An 18,265-nucleotide genomic window follows, 5' to 3' on the forward strand; every position below is an offset into this window, starting at 1 on the left:
ATTACATAAAATAGAAGTTGGGGTTTTGATTTTTTACTTTGCTTTTCTGTTTGGAGTGTCATTGTAACTATTGTATTGTAAATGATGGAAAATAATTGCATATGTTAAAAAAATAAATTGTGTTATATTAAAAAATAAAAAATAAATAAATAATCTGGAAAATAGAATGGTGTAAATCACCCAATCAGAATAACAAAAATAAAAAATAATTAAAAATGAGAACAATATTTAAGGGACCTCTGGTGCTATATCAAGTGACAAACATTCACGTTATAGTGGCCCCATAAGGAGAAGGAGGAAAGGGGGCAGAAAACATATTTAAACAAATAATGGTTGAAAACTTCACTATCCTAAGAAAGAAACATCCAGATCGAAAAAGCACAGGAACTCCCAAACAAGATGAATCCAAAGAGATTCACATCAAGATATGTTACAATTACAATGTCAACAGTTAAAAAGAAAATATTAAAGGCAGCAAAAGAAAAAGAAAGGAAACCCATAAGACTGTCAGCTGATTTTTTCAGCACAAACTTTGCAGACCAGAAGAGAGTGGCAGAATATATTCCAAGTGCTGAAAGGGAAAAACTTAAAACCAAAAATAACCAACACAGCAAGGTTGTTATTCACAAGAGAAGAAAAGATAAAGTGTTTCTAGCACAAGCACAAGATAAAGGAGTTCATGACCACTAACCAACCTTAAAAGAAATGTTGAAAAATATTCTTTAAGAGGAAAAGAAAAGGCCATAATTAGAAATAAAAAGAGAACTACAGGCCAATATCTCTCATGAATATTGATGCAAAGATCTTCAACAAAATATTAGCAACCGAATCCAACAATACATTAAAAAAATCAGATACCACCATCAAGCCAGACTTATTACCAGTATGCAAAGGTGGTTCAATATTCACACACTCACACAAAAATCAACATATGTCACATTAATAAGAGAAAAGATTAAAAACCATATTATTTTAAGAGATGCAGAAAAAAACCATCAAAGTACAACATCAGTTAATGATAAAATCCCTCTGTAAAGTAAGTCTAGAAGAAACATACTTCAATATAATAAAGGCCTTACATGCAAAACCCGCAGCCAACATCATACTCGATTGTGAAAAACTGAGAGCTTTTTCCCTAAGGTCAGGAACAAGACCGCTTTTACTTAACCACTTTTATTCAGTGTAGTACTGGAAGTCCTAGCCATAGCAACTACACAAAAAGAAATAAAACGCATCCAAATTGGTATGGAAGAAAAAGAAAACTCCCATTATTTTCAGATGACATGACACCATACTAGAAAACCCTTGAAAACTCCACTAAAAACTACTGGAATTGGTAAATGAATCCAGTGAAGTACAAAATCAATGGACAGAAACTCGTTGCATCTCTATACATTAATAATGAAACAGCAGAAAGTGAAATTAACAATCCCATTTACAATTGCACCAGAAACAATAAAATATCTAGGAATAAACATAACCAAACATGTTTGTGAAAGACCTGGATTCTGAAGACTATAAAACACTGATGAAAGAAATTCAAGACAAAGAAATGGAAAGACATTCCATGCTCGTGAGTGGAAGAATACTGTAAAAATGTCTATAGCACCCAAAGCAATCTATGGATTTAATGCAATTCCCATCAAAATATCAATTTCCTTTTTCGTAGAACTAGAACAAACAATCCTAAAATTTGTATGAAACAACAAAAGACCTTGAAAAGCCAAAGAAATCTGGAAAAAGGAAAACAGAATTGGAGGTGTCATAATGCTAGATTTCAAGTTATATTACAAAATAGTAGTACTTAAAGCAGTATGGTACTGGCATAAAATATGATGCATAGGCCACTAGAACATAATAGAAAAAGCAGAAATAAACCCATGGTTATATGGTTAATTAATCTTTGACAAAAGAGGAATGAGTATACAATGGGAAAAAGGTCTCTTCAACAAACGGTGTTGGGAAAATTGGACAGCTACCCGCAAAAGAATGACCTGGACCACTGACCACTTTTTTTTTTTTTTTTTTACCATACACAATAACAAACTCAAAATGTATTAAAGATCTAAATGTGAGACCTAAAACCATAAAAATCCTAGAAGAGAGCACAGGCAATTGGCCACAGCAATATTTTTCTAGATATGTCTCCTGAGGCAAGGGAAATAAAACCAAATTAAACTATTGGGACTACATCAAACTAAAAAGATTCTGCACAGTGAAGGAAGGAAACAACCAACAAAACTAAATGGCAACCTATGAAACGGGAATATTTGCAAATGACATATTCAATAAAGCATTAGTATACAAAATATATAAAGAACTTATAACTCAACACCCAAAAAATGATCCACTTAAAAAGATAAGAAGACATGAACAGACATTTCTCCAAAAAGTTATACAGATAGCTAACAGACACATGAAAAGATGCGCAACACAACATATCAGGGAATCGCAATTTAGAAATACAATAAGATATCACCTCACACCTGTCAGAAAGACTAGCATTAAAAACTCATGAAACAAATGTTGGGAAGGATGTGGAGAAAAAGGAACCCTTATGCATTATTGGTGAAAATGCAAACTTGTGCAGCCACTGTGGAACACAGTATGGGGATTCCTCAAAAAATAAAAATATGACCCAGCCATCACACAACTGGGTATCTACCCAAGGAATATGAAGACACTAATTTGAAGGGACACATGCACCATGATGTTTACAGTAGTATTATTTACAATAGCCAAATTAGGGAAACAGCCCAAGTGTCCATTAAGAGATGAATGGATAAAGATGTGGTATATGCATGGGGGGCGGGGGGAGATTACTCAGCCATAAAAAAAGAATGAAATCATGCCATTTCCATGATTTCATGGATAGAGCTAGAGAGTACAGTACTAAGTGAAGTCAGAGAAACACAAATACCATATGATTTCACTCATATGTAGAATTTAAGAAACAACAAAAAAAATGAGCAAAGGAAAAAAGAAAATAAACCACAAAATAGACCCTTAGCTATAGAGAACAAACTGATGTTTACCAGATGGAAAATGGGGGGAGGTGAGAATGGGTGAAAAAGGTGAAGGGGAATCAAGAGTGCACTTATCATAATGAAAATAAAAGAAAAATAAGACGACTAGGCAAGAATGTTGAGAAAATGGAAGGCTCCATTTTCCTGTTGGAGAGAATATAAACCGGTGTGGTCACTATCATAAATAGTACGCAAACTGCTCAAAAAATTAAAAAATAGAACTACAGTATGGATCCAGTAATTCCACTTGTGGGTATTCACAGAAAATGAAAACATCCACCTGAAGAGATGCATGCACCTGTATTGTTCACCGCGGTATTATTTAATCATAGCAAGATACGGAAGCAACCTAAGTGTCTGTTGATAAATGGATAAAGAAGGTGTGGTATGTGTTACACACACATTAGTATACACACACACCCACAATGGTGTATTAACCATAAAAAAAGAATGAAATCTTCCCATTTGCAATAACAGAGATAGACCTAGAACATATTACGTCCAGTGAAATAAGTCATACAGATAAAAACAAATACCACATGATTTCACCTCTATGTGTAATCTGAGAAACCAAACAAGTCAACAAAAAAGAAAGACTAATAAATAAATGAAACAAACTGTTGGTTACTGGGTAGGGATAGGGAAAGGGGGTAAAATAGGTAAGAATGATTAAGAGATACAAACTTCCAGTTATAAAATAAGTAAGTCATGGGATGTAATTTACAGTATAACGAATACTGTCAATAATGTACTGCGTTTACTTAGTGACAGATGATAACAGGACTTATCATTGTTATCATTTTGTAATACATAAAATATATTGAATCAGTATGATTACACCTGAAACTAATAGGATATTGTTTGTTAATTATACTTCAATAATACATGTTATACAGAGACCATAAAAAAGATATAGTTATAGGGAGTATATTTTTTTTAATTTTTTAATGTTTTTATTATTGAGACAGAAACCGAGCATGAGTGGGGGAGGGGCAGAGAGAGAGGGAGACACAGAATCCATAGCAGGCTCCAGGCTCAGAGCTGTCAGCACAAGCTTGACGTGGGGCTTGAACCCATGAACTGTGAGACCATGACCTGAGCTGACGTTAGATGCTCAACCGACTGAGCCATCCAGGCACCCCAAGAGTATATATTTTTAACTGTTTGGTATTTTGGATTATACATGGAAAGGTTTTATCTTAGGTTTTATATATGTATTTTGGGTTTTATCTGTAAAGAAACAGAGGAGAAAAGGGGAGGAAAGGGGAGAAAGAATGATAAAGCAAATGTGGTCAATAGTTAGCATATATGTAAATCTGGGTAAAGGAAACATGAGAATTCTTTGTGCTCTTCTTGCAACTTCTTTGTAAGTATGAAATTATTTCAAACTAATTTTTTTACATACTGCCTATCTAGAGTCAATCAAGCCACACCATCTCCTTTCCAGTTGTCTCTCTGAAGTGTTAAAGCTGACAAACAGTTTCCAGGATCAAACTTCAACTTATGAAACAGAACAGAGTCTCTCATCATCCCCAGATGTCACCTAAATGTTTATGCCCTCAGCTAAAACCCAAATGCCAGGCACTCCTGTAATTTAGCAGTGGTCACTGCAAGTCAGTAACTGGAGATTACCATCCTATCAAACTATAAAACATGAGAACGTTAAAATAATTACATATTATCAGCTTTAGTGAGATGAATCGAGGTTTTAAGCCACTGTTATCCTTTTGGGAAGACGGTGGTGTGTGATCACCTTTATAGGATACGTAGCTTTCATTGAAATATTTTGGCATCTATTAAGAGCACTCTGAAAAATAAGCTTTCATCTTACAAGGCAGGAGTTACCTAGGCAACAAAATGAGCTTTTCTCTATGAACATTACCCAGTTTCTGAGCCATCGTCAGGTCCTTTCCTGTAGTGCTCTTGCTTCATGTGTACGTTCCTCCCTCTCACTGTGATGGTTATCAGCGGAAAGCCTTTTTGCAGTGTCCACGTGTTCATCATGGTTTTCACATCAAGGCCTTCCTGTCGCCAGTGCTGATTTATTCACAGAAAACAGACACATGACCATTTGCCCAACTCTAATGGAGAACCCAAGCTTGTGCTCACAGAGCTACTTCCTGTTGACAGTCTCTGTGACGCTCTCCTCATCCCTTCCTCTGCTCACCAGACCCTGCCTCCCTGCCTTCCCCACACTGTCTCAGCCACAGCATTCCCATTAGAACACCGACTGCTTGCTTCTCATGCTCTTCCTCTACATGTGTAGGTCATGTCTTGAGAGCACGTACTGTATCTGGTTCTACTGGGCATACCATGGGTTTGGCACACTGCACAAAGCAGGCATGGGAATGAGGGCAGAAAAGGGAGCCAAAGAAGCCAGGAATTCAACACCTATATAACACCACTGGCTCTCAGAGAAGCAAGGTGGGAAAAAATGATCAGTTAGTAGCCTGTACCTCCTAAGTGGTCCATACTCAACAGATATAAACTCAGAATATATTCTGATACTAAAAAAAGTTTCTGCAAAGAGCCTAAGTGTCCATCAACTGATGAATGGATAAAGATGATGTGGTTTATATATAAAATAGACTACTACTTGGCAATGAAAAAGAATGAAATCTGGCCATTTGTAGCAATGTGGATGGAACTAGAAGGTGTTAATGCTAAGTGAAATAAGTCAGTCAGAGAAAGACAGATGCCATGTGTTTTCACTCGTATGTGGATCTTGAGAAACTTAACAGAAGACTATGGGGGAAGAGAAAGAAAAAAAAATAGTTACAGAGAGTGAGGGAGGCAAACCACAAGAGACTCTTAAATACAGAGAATAAACTGAGGGTATACGAGGCAGGGGGTGGGGTGTGGAATGGGTGATGGGCATTGAGGAGGGCACTTGTTGGGAAGAGCACTGGGTGTTGTATGTAAACCAATTTGACAATAAGTTATATTTTAAGAAAAAGAAAGGTAACACTAATTTTTTTAAATAAAAACTTCTAAAAATATTTAAGAGCTAGTAAAAAGACATAACATACTAGTAACAACTCTAGAAATTATTGAATCGAGTGATCTCTAAAAACCAAAAATCCAAAAACTTAAACTGTGGTGAATAAAATGTAGTTCAATCTCTAGACTCAACCTCTGCCACTTAGGAAAATATTCCACAAGTCTAAGTAAACAGACTCACATTGTTTTCTGACTCCAATATTATGAATTCTTTACAGCTTAACAGTTAAAAACATGAATTAGATCTAAATTCAGATCCCCATTCTATAATTTACTAAGCATAGGCTTTTGGATTTCATATTCCCATCTGTTAAAATCAAACTAAAAACACCCCGCTCATGGTCTTATTGTGCAAAATAAAGGAGGTCATACACCTCAGTGCTTAGCACTTGCCTGACACATAGTAAGTCCTCCAGAATGTTCGCTGCCCTTGTTTGTGTTTTCACAAATGAAGAGCTATGGGAACAATCCACACAGCCTTTCTGATACAGCCCCACTCTACCACAGAAACATGCCATACACTCACTGCTTTACCGAGAATGAAACTCAACAAATTAGTACCAGTGATATGTGTTACCCAAGAATGCTATGCAGCTCGCTTTTTTAGACTATCATTAACAAAGACCTCTCAGTCTCACATAGTTTAAACAACCTTCTGTACAGGAAGAATGATAGAATTAAGAATCTCAGAGAGTCTGACACAGTGATTTCTTCAAAGTATGTGGAGTAAAAATATGTGCTTAGGGGGAGCGTGTAGATGTAAAAACGTACTGAGGATGAAGACGAATGTGAACTCCTGGAGCAAAAGCCGTCCATTCTTTGTGTGCCATCTGCAGGGCAAATCTAAAGACCAGAAATAAACAAAGTATTCTCAGTTCTGTAGAAAACACTCCTGATTCTGCTCAGATGGATTAATATGGTAAGGAAAAAACAAAACATGATAATAAGCCTGTGGATCCCAAACATAGAGATAAACAAAACCATACTCACACTCGCCATACTATTCCACAGGTCCTCATTTTTTGTGTTTTTATAGCTATACTTCTGGAGATACTGTACAATGCCACTTTTAAACACATCAGCACTGAGATAATCCCTTAGCATATTCAGAATACAAGCACCCTGTAAAGACAATGTCAGTCATTGTTATAGTTTATTCATCTAATCTGCCATCACACTTTTAAAAAACTTTTTTAAATAAAGTAGGTTAAACCTGAACCTGTCTAGGCAGGGGATTGAACGGGGCTGTTTTCGTTCTTACTTAGTCCACTGGGGCCGCTGTTTTTTACCAGGAACCAAGCCTCCCCACAGGGCAAACCAGCATCATGGCCCGCTCCCATTATTCACAGGTCAGTGCACAGTGGTGCAGAATAAACACTGACCCCTGAACCACCACCTGCCTTTCACTCAAGTGCAGCTGTGGGGACAGAAGGTACAGGAGGCAGAAGCAGAGGTACCAGTTAAGGAAGGGAGAGGAGTGCAGGCAGCTGGGGCACAGGGGGCAAGAGTAACAATGAGAAAAATTCCTAGATACCCTGTGTTCCTGGGTAGAGAGTTCTTTTCCCTCCACTCCCATTCCTGTGGATTGTAGATCACAAACTCAAATGCCTCTAATGGACAAGTGACATAAAGGAGGGAATTCTTTCAAGGGCAAAAAAAATTGTTTGTTTAGGTTGTTTTCCCCCTCCACCTTTTTTTTTTTTAATTTATTTTTGAGAGATAGAGACAGCATGAACAGGGGAGGGTCACAAAGGGGGGGGGGGGGGGAGAGACACAGAATCAGAAGCAGGTTCCAGGCTCTGAGCTAGCTGACAGCACAGAGTCCAACGTGGGGCTCCAACCCAGGAACCATGAGATCATGACCTGAACCGAAGCCAGATCCTTACCCGACTGAGCCACCCAGGCGCCCCTCCACCTTTTTTTAAAATGTAACTTTCTAACTCAAAAGAACTTCCTTCTCCCCTCTGTCCTCTCTACTGACTTTCTATATATACTATCTTCCCTTAAATCATCCTTTTCCTAAGCCATCATGATATCATCAACCCTGAAAGACTTTCCTACTTCCTTTTCTTCCTAGAAAGAAATCACCCTTTAAGACGTACAAAATCTTTTCTGAGAGAATTTCTTATGTACTCTCCAAACACAGTTCCTTTTTCTGTGGCTCTAGTGGATGGTGGGGATAACGGTAAGGCAAATTCTGGATCCCTGAATATGGACATGGAGTGCTTATCTCTGCCAAAAGAATGGGTACTTTCTAAAGTTTTTATTGATGGGGCACTTGGGCGGATCAGTCAGTTAATAAGGTTCTGACTCGGTTTCCACTCAGATCACAATCTTATGGTTGAGTTCAAGCCCCATGTCAGGGCTATCAGTGCAGAGCCTGCTTGGGATCCTCCCTCCTTTGTTCCTTCCCCACTCACACTCGCTCATTCTCTCAAAATAAACTTCAAAAAACACACAAATATTTAGTTTTTTATGGAGGTATAATTTACATGTAACAGTTTCAGGTGTACAGTGATTAAATATTTGTGTATACTGTGAATTGACTACCACAGTAAGTCTAGTTAACATCTATCACCACATATGGTTACAATTTTCTTTTGATGTGGACTTTTAAGATCTGCTTTTAGCAGCTTCCCAATATGTAATACAGTATTATTAACTATAGTACTGCTGTAGGTTATATTCCAGGGACTTAATGGTTTAACTAAAAACTTGTACCCTTTTGGCCCCCTTTACCCACTGATAACCACCAATCTGTTCTGTGAAAGGTGAAGTTTTTTGTTTTTTTAAAAAATACCACATACAAGTGAAATCATATTGTATTGGTCTTTGACTTATTTCACTTAGCATAATGCTCTTAAGGTCCATCCACATTGTCCAAAGGGCAAAATTTCATTCTTTCTTGTGGGTGAATAATATCACATTTTTTTTATCCATTCATTCATCGATGGACACCTAGGTTGCTTCCCTATCTTGGCTATTGTAAATAATGCTACAAGGAGTACAAAGGTGTGTCTTATCTTTGAATTTGTGTTTTTGTTTTCTTTAGATAAACACTCGGAATTGCCAAGTCATATGGTAGTTCTATTTTTTATGTCGATTCTGCACAAAGAGCAATGGAGATGTCCTGCATGTGCAGTTCCATTATATATAGGTATATATTTTTTCTATTAGAGTTCATGAGCAGGGAAGGGGACAGAGAAATAGAATTTTAAGCAGACACCACATCCAGCATGGAGCTAGACACAGGGTTCAGTCCCACAAGCAGCCATTAATTGAAGAGACTCTCCTTTTCACATTTTATATTCTTGGCTCTTTTTCACAGACAAAAAATTGACCGTACATGTGGGGTTGTTTCTGGGCTTTCCAATCTGTTCCATTGATTTATTCACCTCTGTGTCTGTTTTTATCTCCCCTGAACTACTAAAGGAAACACTGAAGAAATACTGTTCTGTTTAATACAAATAAAGCAGCCTAGTACAATGATAAATGACATTCTCTGCCCATTTAACACAATGGAAATGGTTGGGAATGGAAAGAGAACTCGAACGTCAGAACCTTGGTCTCATGAAGAAGGGACTAGGACTTTAGCTCCAGGTTGCATGGCCAAGGGAAATACCCAGGCCCCGGTGACCAGTATCATTAAAATCCTTTTTTTTTTCTTTTTCCTTGTCCAGAGAAGCCAGATATCAAGGTTTTTATGTACAATTTCCCATTAGATGTTAGCAACCACTTCCAATTCCATACTAAACACACTGTATAGGACAGTATTTTGCAGTTCAAGAATACAAACCATTTCTTAAGGCAGTGGAAGGCAAGCTATATGGGGCAGGGAGATTTGCCGGGACAAAGGTTATGCTCAATCAAGACCTATTTGTTGAATGCTAAATAAAAGGCAGTTATTGTATGCCATGAATTTTCATTTTATAACAGAGTAAATGAAAAACTGACTATAATATACTCGTTAGGATTACAAACCAACCTGCAAGTTAAGCCTTACGGAGTTCACTCCAGCCAGCACGGGGCAGCATAGAAGGCATTCGACCTGGGTTGTTCTTTACAAAGGGAAACCACTCCACCACCCTGTCATCTCTCCACCCAAGTCTTTATAAGTTTGATGTCCAAAATGTACCCGTATAATCCATTTTTACCTTTTCATAAGAAACTTCGTCAAACATTTCCCGAATCTGAGCAGAATTCTCTACAGCAGTTGACACAGGATGTGAAGAATTTAACGCATCTACCTCCATCACATTAAAACACTTGCCAAAGAAATAATCTTCCTATTGAGACAAAGATGTGATTTATTTTTAGATAAGAAATATGAAAGGACAAATGTTTGATCTGGGCTAATAGGTTTATACTTTAAATTTCTGGCTCAAACCTATTCTGTATTTATATAGTTTATAAAATAAGACAGAAATGCTTTTCTCTAAAAAGCATCCTAGAAACAATTTTAGTGAACATTTTAGATTTTTTTCATCTTAAATACCTATCACTTTAGAAGACAATTTTCTCTTAAAAACAGAACCATCATTTCTGTAGCCAAACTCTGACAAAACAACAAACTAAAATGTGTAGTGATTCCAATGTCTCCAATCATCTTATTTTAAGGCAAAGAAATTTAAATTTAAAACTATGCAGCCAAAAAAACCCCCCAAATTCCAAATATAATCTAATTTCTTAGGGCATATTACTCAGCAGAATAACATACACACATTATCTTTTTTATTATTAAGGCTTATGTGGAAATGGGGAAATATTTAGGATCCATTGTAGTGTAATAGTTATACAAACATTCTAAATATAAATTATGTTAATAGGAAGACAAATTTGAGAAGTTAATATATGCCTAGGTCAAAATTATAGTAGGGTAAAGGACTGTTTTGAGGGGTTTGTTTTTAAAGTAAGTTTCTTTTTTAGCTTTACTACATGTGATTTTCACAAGTTAATTTGATTTTTAAAATAAACTTGTAAAGGTTCCATAGCATTAAGTTTGTGACTTCTGAGTATAGACTCATAAATAAACAAGTGTGCAGTTACTTAAATCAAGTAGAATCGTATTTGATTTGAGAAGTAGGATCCTATTGAAATAAACAGCAATCCATACGTAATCCTTCAGGGAGCAACCTAATGGTTGAGGAAATGATATGCAACAGACAGGCTGTCATTGCTTCTAGTTTTTGATAATAAGGGAGGATAAGGATTTAACATAATTTCCTAACAATCATAGATTTGGAAATTAGCAATCCAATGTGGAAATAAGCATTTGTGTTACCTTTCAAGTTCACTAACATTTTGGAAACTCAATTCTTATCTAAACTATCTGGGAGTTATTAATATTTCCATGAATTCTCTAATCAAAGATCAGTAAGTATTTTCCAGCAACATTGAGCAGAACAACAGGATCAACCTGTTAAAAATAAGTAAATACTTCTTACGACTTTCAGTTCTGGATGAGTCACAGTGACAGACACAAATTCCATAAACTTCGCAAATCCCTCATTTAGCCAAAGATCATTCCACCATTCCATAGTGACAAGGTTCCCAAACCACTGAAAGGAAAACACTAGATTATTCACATGTTCTATGGAGACTGGATTACCTACAGAGTTATGGACATAAGGCATTCAGAAGGAAATATTTCATATGTGCAATGTCAGCATTTAAGTAACATGTATAAAATTTTTATCAAAATAAGAAAAACCTTTCACGGTTCATTTTAAAACATGGGACCTTATGCTTTAAAAGAAATCATGTTTCCAATGGAAAAAAGAAAGTAAAAATGAATCAAAACATTTCATATATCAATATAGTCTCTTAATGTCATAAAAGCAATATAGATGTAATTTCACAATTAATAAAAGTATGATTAATTTTGTGTACCTGGTGGGCAAGTTCATGGGACACAGTCAAAGTAATGCCAAGCTTATTTGATGCAGAAGACTTTTCAGCATCAAACAATAGTAAAGATTCTCTGTATGTGATCAGTCCCCAGTTTTCCATAGCGCCAACCTCAAAGTCAGGAATAGCAGCAAGATCTTGGGAAGAACACAAAAATGTATTACCAGTTCTTAAACTAGACATTGCCCAAACACACTAATTTCAGAATAGATGGGTGTAGGGATCAAAAGAACAGAACTAATCACAACCTAGGAAAAAGAAGCTCACTGATTCAATGAATTGCTCTTTTATTGCTTGACAAAGTCAGATTTGGGCATCAGGCCTCCTGACTCCTTTTCTAACTTTCTGACAAGGAGTTCAGGGATTGGATACTCTTAGAAATAATTTCCTCAATTATCCACTTGACTTTGGATGTCCCAGACCCCCATTCACCTAAAATCTCAAACACACAATAGTTTTAAGGGCTCATTTCAAAAGGAAAATGCAGATTTTCCTTACACTGCATACATCTGTTAAGAAAAATTTATTGAGCACTCTGTATATTTCTACCAAACATATGCTAATAATCAAAAAGATGCAGCTTCTGTCCTTTGCTGTCTGCCCACTAATACAGTTGAGTTTATCTTTATGGTCAGAAGGTCAAATTATCACCATAAATGTGCCTCAGAAATCTTATAAGATCTGCTTCTGCCATTATTAGAAATGTACCTTATAGATTAGGCGTGAGAAGGAGGAACCTTCTCCTGCCAGAGTTCTAGGACTTGAAGGGCTGCTGAGATAACCATGGGACTACCAATTATGAGGAAATAACCCATAGCTGAGGTCAATAAATGCCACAATTTGCAATCATCTTGCAAAATCTCTACCTTGTTTGGGTAAGGGATATGGAATGCTGAAATAATCCTCATAAAAGTCTAGAAGAGTCACTGCGGCATCCAATGCATAATCTGCCTGATGAATCTTGTCTGGCACAGCATATACGGAAACCTGAAGAGAAAGCACAGTTGGTTACTCCAGGGCCATAGTGGTTTCTCTCCATGTGGGGAATAAGCTTAGGAATTCCCTGAGCTTGCACCCATGGGTTAACAAGGCAAAAAGAGGGAGGAGCCAAGATGGCGGAGAGGAAGGGAGCTCTGTAAACTTCGTCTGCCCCATCTATTGAACTGAGAAGGACATTACTCTCATCTGCAAGAGCGGAAGGAGAAAATCAGATTCCAGAAAGAAGACAACCTCAAAGATACCTGAGCGAGTGAGTGCAAACTGGGGAGATTGGAAAACGGGCCAGCCCAAGATGGGCAGGGGAGGTGGGAGCCCCAGCCCAACACAGGGCAAGTGTGCGGAGCCCAAGAGACAAAGGGAAGAGAAAGAGAAACTGAACACGCTCCTAGTACTGTCTCTGGGGAAGAGATAAAGAATGTTTAACTGTGCTCGGAGAGAGAAACTCTCACTCCATATATAACTGCTGGGTAGCCCAAATCCTGAACCCGAGTGGCACAAGGGAAAGAACAGCTTCCAGCCCTGCACCATCTGGGCAGGGAGTCAGGGGCAGCGGCCCCAGGGGCACTCACTTCAACCTCGGCTGCGGGAGGTTGAAGTGCATGCGGGAAATGAGCATGCACCTCATTTCCACTGGTGCATCTCACCTCCAGCATTGGCCACGCGAATCCCGAATCCAGGGTGCCAACAGGGAAAAAATAGCCCCCACCCCTACGCAATCCAGGCAGGGAGTTGGAGGCCAGGGCTCGCACTTCGGCTGCAGGAGCTCGCAGCTCATTTCCAGCAGCGCCCATGCCTCAGGCAGCAGAATCCCAACTGGTGACAAGAGAAACTGCTCCCACCCCCTAGGGGATCGCTATCCCGACTAGGGGCTGGGGGACCGCAGCTTGTATGTGAGGGCGTGTACTTCATCTCCTGCTGGGCACCTCGCCTCAGGCAGCACACCTTGCCTCAGGCAGGGGCAGCACAAATCCCGGCCTGAGCCAAGAGAAACTGATTCCCCCCCCCCCCCCCAAGAAGCCAGCCGCCAAAGCAAGTACATCTCATTAGTGGTAGCATAAAAGTACATGGACTAGGACTTTGAACTGAGGTGGGCGTGGAAAATACAACTTGGCTCAGCTACAGCACAAGATCAGACGCATTAGAGTGGCCCACAGTGCTTAGTTCCAGCAGAGCCTGGCATGCTGCCATTCTACTCTGCAGCCACCAAGGCAGAGCCTCTGAGAGCAGCCCCGAGACCTACTACACCAAACCACGCCTATCCTCAAGGGGGAGCTGCTGCTTTTTTTTTTTTTTTTTACTTTCTTTTGGTACTCATTTTTTATTATTATTACTTTTACTTAAAATTTTAAAAAAATTACTCATTTTCCTTTCTCCCTTCTCCCTCTTTTTTTTCTTTCTTGCAATCCAGATATATTCTCCTGTATCTCATCTTTATATCTCCCCTCAACTGGTCATACACTTTTAGACTGTCCATTGTCCTTCATTCTCTCTGACCCCCTTTATTTTTTCTTCTTCTATTTTTTTCATCTCTTTCCTCTCCATTTTCTTTCTTTTCTTTCTCCCTTTTAATTTGTTTGTCTGATTTGTCTATGCATTTGTGTCCTTCTGTTCACTCTGTGTTTGTCTGTTTTCCTTCTTAGGGCTACCACAAGAAACAAGGCAAAGTGTGCATGATGGCGAGTCCAAAATTTTGCTGAGTAGGGAAATAAAATATTCAAAGGCACAACAAGAGAAACTGAGAGACACCATTAAAAGAATATTTCCTGAAATGACAGGCCCTGGACAGTCAATAAGCCTCCTTTAACAGAGCAATATTAACAAATGCACAGTGCACAATGAGCTTTTTAAAGCTGACAAGAGACAGGAAACTAGCAAAAATGACAAAACGAAGGAACTCTCCCCTGAAGAACCTCCAGGAAGGAGTCACAGCCACAGAACTGCTCAAGACAGCTCTAGACAACATACTGGATCAAGAATTTAAAAAACTTGTCATAAAATTAATCTCTGTGGTTGAAAAAAGCATCAAAGAAGCAACTGAGACAATGACTAGGCACTTTGAAAATAGGTGTGATGAGTTAAAAAAGGCTAAAAATGAGGTGAATAATAAAATGGAGGCAGCCACCTCAAAAATTGACGAGGCAGAGAGAAGAATAGTTGAAATAGAAGATATAGTTATAGCAAAAGAGGAAGCGGAAAAAAAGAGAGAGAAATTGATCCAGGAGCAAGAAAGGAGAATTCGAGACCTGAGTGATACAATCAAACGGAACAACATCCCTATCATAGGAATTCCTGAAGAGGAAGACAGAAAGGTCCTGAAGGGATATTAGACCAAATTATAACTGAGAATTTCCCAAATCTGGGAAAAGAAATAGACATTCAAATTCAAGAGGCACAGAGAACCCCCTTAAGACATAATTTGAATCGTCCTTTGGCACGACATATCATAGTGAAACTGGCAAAATATAAAGGTAAAGAGAATTCTGAAAGCAGCTAGGGATAAAAGGGCCCTCACGTACAAAGGGAAACCTATCAGAGTCGTCACAGACTTATCTAATGAAACTTGGCAGGCCAGGAAGCAATGGCAAGAAATCTTCAATGTGATGAACAGAAAAAACATGCAGCCAAGAATCCTTTATCCAGCAAGTCTGTCATTCAAAATAGGAGGAGAGATAAAGGTGTTTCCAAATGAACAAAAATTGAGAGAATCCATCACCACCAAATCAGCCCTACAAGAAATCCTAAGAGGGACTCTATGAGGGAAATATGGCAAAGACTACAAGGTGCCAGAGACACCACTATAAACATGAATTCTATGGAGAACACAATGACTCTAAACCCACATTTTTCAATAGTAACACTGAATGTACATGGACTGAATGCTCCAAACAAGCGACACAGGGTAGCCAAATGGATAAAAAAACAAAACCCATCTATTTGCTGTCTACTAGAGACTCATTTGAGACCTGAAGGTACCTTCAGGTTGAAAGTAAAGGGATGGAGAAATATCTATTATGCAACTGGAAGCAAAAAGAAAGCCGGAGTAGCTATACTTATAGCAGACAAACTGGATGTTAAAGTAAATGCAGTAAAGAGAGATGAAGAAGGACATTATATAATAATTACAGGGTCTCTCCATCAGGAAGAGCTAACAATTATAACTATCTATGTGCCAAATTCGAGAGCACCCAAATACATAAAACAATTAATCACAGACAGAAACTATCTTATTGATAAGAATGTGCTAATTGCAGGGGACTTTAATACTCCACTGAAAGCAATATATAGACCAACCAGACAGAAAATCATAAAGAAGCAATGGACGTGAATGACACATTGGAACAGATGGAATTGATAGATATATTTATAACTCTGCATCCTGCAGCTAGGGACTCCACTTTCTTCTCGAGTGCACATGGCACATTCTCCACGATAGATCACATACTGGGGTATAAGGCAGCCCTCCATAAGTGTAAACGAATAGAGATCATACCATGCACACTTTCAGATCACAATGCTATGAAACTTGAAATTAACCACAGGAAAAAGTCTGGAAAACCTCCAAAATGTGGAGGTTAAAAACCACCCTACTAAAGAATGACTGGGCTAATCCGGCAATTAGAGAAGAAATTATAAAATATATGGAAACAAATAAAAATAAAAATACAACAATCCAAAATCTCTGGGACGCAGCAAAGGTAGTCCTAAGAGGAAAGTATATTGCAATCCAGGCCAATTTCAACAAACTAGAAAAAGCGCAAATTCAAAATCTAACAGAGCACCTACTGGAACTAGAAGGGAAGCAGCAAGAGTATCCCAAACCCAGCAGAAGAAAAGAAATAAAGATCAGGGCAGAAATAAACAATATGGAATCCAAAAGAACAGTTGAACAGATCAATGAAACCAAGAGTTGGTTCTTTGAAAAAATAAACAAAACTGATAAACCTCTAGCCAGGCTCCGCAGAAAGAAAAGAGAGAGCACCCAGATAGACAAAATCATGAATGAAAAAGGATCTATTACACCCAATCCCTTAGAAATACAAGCAATCATCAGAGATTACTATGAAAAATTATATGCCAACAAACTGGACAACCTAGAAGAAATAGACAAATTCCTAAATGCACATGCACTGCCAAAATTCAAACGGGAAGAGACAGAAAGTATGAATAGACTAATAACCAGTGAAGAAATAGAATTCGTTATCAAAAATCTCCCAACGAATAAGAGCCCAGGGCCAGATAGCTTCCCAGGAGAATTCTACCAGACATTTAAAGCAGAGCTAATACCCATTCTTCTCAAACTATTCCAAAAAATAGAAATAGAAGGAAAACTTCCAAACTCATTCTACGAAGCCAGCATCACCTTGATACCCAAACCAGACAGAGACCCAACAAAAAAAGAGAACTCCTTAATGAATACAGATGCAAAAATACTCAACAAGATACTGGCAAATCGAATTCAACAGCATATAAAAAGAATTATCCATCATGATCAAGTGGGATTCATTCTTGGGTTACAGGGCTGGTTCAATATTTGCAAATCCATCAATGTGATCCATCACATTAACAAAAGAAGGGAAAAAACCATATGATCCTGTTGATAGATGTAGGAAAAGCATTTGACAAAATACAGCATCCTTTCTTAATATAAACCCTTGAGAAAGTCGGAATAGAAGGAACTTACCTAAACATTATAAAAGCAGTTTATGAAGAACCCATAGCTAATATCTTCCTCAGTGGGGAAAAACAGAGCTTTCCCCCTGAGATCAGGAACACGACAGAGGTGTCCACTTTCACCACTGTAGTTTTAGATAGTGCTGGAAGTCCTAGCATCAGCAATCAGACAACAAAAGGATATAAAAGGGATCAGAATTGGCAAAGAAGAAGTCAAACTTTCACTTTTTGCAGATGACATGATACTCTACATGGAAAACCCAACTGACTTCACCAGAAGCCTTCTAGAACTGATCAATGAATTCAGTAAAGTTGCAGGGTACAAAATCAATGTACAGAAATCAGTTGTATTCTTATACACCAAAAATGAAGCAGCCAAAAGAGAAATCAAGAAACTGATCTCATTCACAATTGCACGAAAAACCATAAAATACCTAGGAGTAAACCTAACCAAGAATGTAAAAGACCTATATGATGAAAACTATAGAAAACTTATGAAAGAGATTGAAGAAGACACCAGGAAATGGAAAAACATTCCCTGTTCATGGATTGGAAGAACATTGTGAAAATGTCATTACTACCCAAAGCAATCTACACATTCAATGCAATCCCCATCAAAATTGCACCAACATTCTTATTAAAGCTAGAACAAACTATTCTCA

General features: G+C 38.0%; 1 protein-coding gene across 4 annotated transcripts in view; it reads right to left on the reverse strand.

Moving 5' to 3' along the window:
- Positions 1-18,265, reverse strand: part of ERAP1 (endoplasmic reticulum aminopeptidase 1) — a 59,645-nt gene that overhangs the window by 15,736 nt on the left and 25,644 nt on the right. For 3 of the 4 annotated variants that reach the window (XM_029942633.1, XM_029942634.1, XM_029942632.1), the window contains exons 5-11: positions 12,800-12,920; positions 11,916-12,070; positions 11,471-11,584; positions 10,181-10,312; positions 7,017-7,148; positions 6,798-6,869; positions 4,909-5,063 (exon numbers count right to left, since the gene is read on the reverse strand). In XM_029942633.1, coding sequence (XP_029798493.1) covers positions 4,909-5,063; positions 6,798-6,869; positions 7,017-7,148; positions 10,181-10,312; positions 11,471-11,584; positions 11,916-12,070; positions 12,800-12,920 — 881 coding nt within the window. The remainder of the gene's footprint in view (positions 1-4,908; positions 5,064-6,797; positions 6,870-7,016; positions 7,149-10,180; positions 10,313-11,470; positions 11,585-11,915; positions 12,071-12,799; positions 12,921-18,265) is intronic. The other variant, XM_029942635.1, reaches the window with a different exon arrangement.

Source organism: Suricata suricatta, chromosome 6 (genome assembly GCF_006229205.1).
Source record: "Suricata suricatta isolate VVHF042 chromosome 6, meerkat_22Aug2017_6uvM2_HiC, whole genome shotgun sequence".
Classification (NCBI taxonomy): domain Eukaryota; kingdom Metazoa; phylum Chordata; class Mammalia; order Carnivora; family Herpestidae; genus Suricata; species Suricata suricatta.